The following is a 4,448-nucleotide window of genomic DNA, read 5'->3' on the forward strand; positions in this document are numbered from 1 at the left end:
AAAAAAAAAAATCTAATTCCTATTCAAGTGTTGGGGGGTGGTACTTCATTTTGAACTCAGGGTCTCATACTTGCTGAAAGGTGGTATACCACTAAGCCACACCTCCAGTCTTTTTTGGAATTTTTTTGGTACCTGTCCTGGGGCTTGAACTCAGGGCCTGGGCGCTGGCACCCAGGCTCAAGCCTGGCACTACCCTACCACCTGAGTTACAGCTCCACTTTCAGCTCTTTTTGGTATTAACTGAAGTCTCACAGACTTTCCTGCCCAGGTTTGTCTTTGAACCACAGTCCTCAGATCTCAGCCTCCTGAGCAGCTAGGGCTACAAGAGTGAGTCACTGGTGCACAGTAACCTGCTGCGTTTTGTTGTTTGTTTGTTTTTTAATTTTATTGTAAAGATGCTGTACAGAGGGGCTACAGTTATACGAGTAAGGTAATGAGTACATACCTTGTTGAGCATTGTAAACACTTTTGTTTTTCTCCTACTATCCCTTCACTCCCCCCTCAGGTGTTTTGTTTTGTTTTGTTTGTTGGTCCTGGGGCTTGAACTCTGGACCTGGGTGCCGTCCCTCAGCTCTTCAGCTCAAGGCTAGTGCTCTACCACTTGAGCCACAGTACCACTTCTGGTTTTCTGAGTGGTTTATTGGAGATAAGTGTCTCACTGTCTTTTCTGCTTGGGCTGGCTTTGAACCACTGATCCTCAGATCTCAGCCTCCTGAGCAGCTAGGATTACAGGCGTGAGCCACCAGCTCCTGGCCGGTATTTTTATTTTAATGTTGGAAACTATTTCAAAAAATTTTAAACATTTAATAATATAAAAAAAGACAAAATAAGTCATGCAAAACTAAGGTTCTAACTTTCACTAAGAGTAATGAAAGGAAAACTGACATTTGAGATGTGCCTCCTCTAGTCAGTTAAACATTATATCATCTATTTTTGTTGTTGTTGTTTTTGGGGGGGGGTTGTTTGGTTGGTTTTGGGGGGATTTTTTGCCAGTCATGAGGCCTGAAATCTGGGCCTGGGCACTGTCCCTCAGCTCTTCAGCTCAAGGCTAGTGCTCTACCACTTGAGCCACAGCTCCACTTCCAGCTTTTTCTATTTATGTGGTGCTGAGAAATTGAACCCAGGGCCTCATTCATGCAAGGCTAGCACTCGAACACTGAGCCACCTTCCCCGCCCAATAAAGCACCTATTTAAAATAAAACTAGGAAAGATTTGGTACTCCTCCACATCACTGTTGAATAATGGGGATTCTGAATAGTACCTAATTAGTTAAAACTGGGGTGTAAATAATTCAATAATGTATCTCAAAAGATGAAATATTAGAATCAAAAGACCTGAAATCCACCTTAAAAATTATCAAGCAAGGTCTTCCAAATCTCACAATGAGGAGAATGAAACTCGGTGATGTTTAATTTTTACCAGCACATCAATAAGAACTGGCAGACTAAATATTAATGTCTCTCACTGTTTTCCCTTGGTTCCTTTCCTTGCCATTCTTCTTCCACCTGTTTTTCTTTCATTTCACTTTTTCCTTATAGAAGGATTAGGGAGTTGTTTTTGCCATACTGTATATAAAGTACATTACACAGCATGAGAAAAAAATAACATTTACATTTAAAAAAACCTTTATAAGTCCTAGCTCTTCAGGAGGCTGAGATCTGAGGATCGCAGTTCAAAGCCAGCCCGGGCAGGAAAGACTATGAGACTCCTATCTCTAATAAACCACCAGAAAACTGAAAGTGGCGCTGTAGCTCAAGTGGTAGAGCACTAGCCTTGAGCTGAAGAGCTGAGGGACAGCGCCCAAGCCCAGAGTTAAAGCCCCACAACCGACCAAAAAAAAAACCTTTTATATTTTTAGACAACCAATCTGTAACTTTGGCTAACTGACTAGGTTTTAAACAAAGCAGATAGCAGGTAGTGCAGGTGGCTCACACCTGTAATCCTAGCAACTAATGAGGCAGAGATCTGAGAATCATGGTTCAAAGCCAACCCAACCAGGAAAGTCTATGATATTCATCTCTAACCACCAAAAAGCTGGAAGTGAAGTTGTGGCTCAAGTAGCAGAGCACTAACCTTTAATATAAAGGCTCAGGAACAGCACGCAGGCACTGAGTTTAAGACCCAGGACTAGCATACACACAAAAACAAGAGAAACCAAGCAATTATAATACTTTCCTGTTATGCCTACAAATGAATTATGAGATTACAGGTGGATGATAGCACACTAGGTATGTACCACAACAGCAGGTGTGTATACATCAATGTGCACAATTATATAATAGGTTAAAACAAAAGAAATTTATTCTTGAATAGTTCTGAGGTCAAAAATTTAAAGTGAGCCGGGCGCTGGTGGCTCACGCCTGTAATCCTAGCTACTCAGGAGGCTGAGATCTGAGGATCGCGGTTCAAAGCCAGCCCGGGCAGGAGAGACCGTGAGACTCCTATCTCCCATAAACCACCAGAAAACCGGAAGTGACGCTGTAGCTCAAGTGGTAGAGCACTGGCCTTGAGCTGAAGAGCTGAGGGACAGCGCCCAAGCCCAGAGTTCAAGCCCCACGACCGACAAAAAAAAAAAAAAATTTAAAGTGAATCTTAGAGAACTAGAATCAAGATAGGGCCAGTGTTGCATTCCTTCTAGCAGCTCCAGGGAAAATTCATTTCTTATATTTTCCAGCTCCCAAAAGGACAACTATACTCCTTAGCTTGTGGTACCTTCTTCAATCTCCAAAGCACATCTAGCATTGTTATGTCCTGCTTGCCAAGTACAGATGTTCCTTCAATTTAGATGGGAGTTACTTCCAACTCAAACACATTCTTACTTTGATATATTAAGTCAAAAATTAATTTAATACACTTAACCTACCAAACATGGACATTAGCCTACCCTACCTTAAACATGCTCAGAATACATACAATAGCCTATAGGTGGGAAAAATTAAATGCAACCAAGTTTATTTTTCTAGTTATCCTACGTATTTTAATTGATAAACACATTAAAATAAACACATAAAAATTAAACCTATTAACAGGTTATTGTGTTTGCATGCATGTAAAAATTACACAACGTTTAAATTGAATTAATAGGGTCTTGTGAACTTTATGCCCATGCTAGCCTCCATCCTATTTATAATTCTTCTTTTATTTACTGGTTGTTTTTTTTCTTCAGTACTGGGGTTTGATCTTAGGGCTTTGTGCATGCTAGGGAAGGCACTCTGCCACTTTACTCACCTCTGGCATTTTTTGCTCTTTTCCTCCCCCCACCCACCCTTTCTTTCTTTATTTTGTGTGCCAGTCCTAGGATTTGAACTCTGCATCTGCACACTATCCCTGGGTTTTTTCATTCAAGGCTAGAACTCTACCACTTGAGCCACAACTCCACCTCTGACCTTTTAGGGGAGGTTAACTGAAGATAAAGAGTCTCATGGACTTTCCTGCCTGGGCTGGCTTCAAACTATGTTCTTTAGATGTCAGCTAGGATTATAGGTATGAGCTACCAGTGCCTGGCTTACTCTAAATATTTTTAAGATGAGGTCTTGCTTTTTGCCTGGAGCCAGCCTAGACTTTCTATTTTTGCTCCCCATCATGGCTGGGATGACAGGCACATACCACCATGCCTAGTTGTTTTGTTGAACTGGGGTCTTGTGAACATTTCCGCCTGGGCTGGCCTGGAACCTTGATCCTCCTGATCTCAGCGTCAAAGGTAACTGGAATGATAGGTTTGCATCACTGCATTCATTGAGCTATTGGGTGAGAGTCTCGTGACCTTTATGCCCAGGCTAGCCTCCATCCTCCTAAACTCTGTCTCCTGAGTAGCTAGGATTATAGTGTGAGCCACTGACACCTGGCCTCATTTATAATTCATTTATGGTAAAATTATTCACGACTTTTAGATTTTTGGCATATATAGTACATACCCATTATCTATCATCATCCTACTGTGTGTCACAGCATACCAGAACTTATTTCATATAATTAAAACACCGAATCTCTGATGTAGAGGAAAACCTCCAAAGGATAACAAAGAAACTTAGAAGTGAAAATGGAAGTGTTTAAACTTACTGATTGACTAAATCAGATCCCATCTTGGAGCCATCATCTGCCTCCTCTTCCATATCAGAGTCCACACCATTGTCACCTTATAAATGAAACAAACTATTGAAAACATGCTTGTAGAAAGTAAAAATCAGAGGTCCATTTTTAAAAGCAATGCACATTTGAACACTTTATAATTAAGTCTTTTCAATTGCTTATATTTAAAACAATGAGTTTTTCAATTTTTTTTCATTGCCTTGCGTTCATATACATTCCTACAAATCTATTTCTAGAGTTATAAAATCTATTTAATAATTTATTTTTTTAAATTATTTTTCTCTGGAACCTCAAGTATCTGTTGTTTGTTTTATCTATGGTGCAAATGCTAAACTCCTTGGCAAGTTCCAAAAAGAAAG

General features: G+C 40.4%; 1 protein-coding gene across 1 annotated transcript in view; it reads right to left on the bottom strand.

The window, feature by feature from the left end:
* The window catches only part of Caap1 (caspase activity and apoptosis inhibitor 1), a 32,465-nt gene that overhangs the window by 21,132 nt on the left and 6,885 nt on the right, over positions 1-4,448 (bottom strand). Inside the window, exon 5 of the mRNA XM_013020772.1 lies at positions 4,060-4,135. Within this exon, the coding sequence (XP_012876226.1) occupies positions 4,060-4,135 (76 nt within the window). The remainder of the gene's footprint in view (positions 1-4,059; positions 4,136-4,448) is intronic.

The sequence above is a fragment of the Dipodomys ordii genome, unplaced genomic scaffold, assembly GCF_000151885.1.
Source record: "Dipodomys ordii isolate 6190 unplaced genomic scaffold, Dord_2.0 Scaffold53, whole genome shotgun sequence".
NCBI lineage: Eukaryota > Metazoa > Chordata > Mammalia > Rodentia > Heteromyidae > Dipodomys > Dipodomys ordii.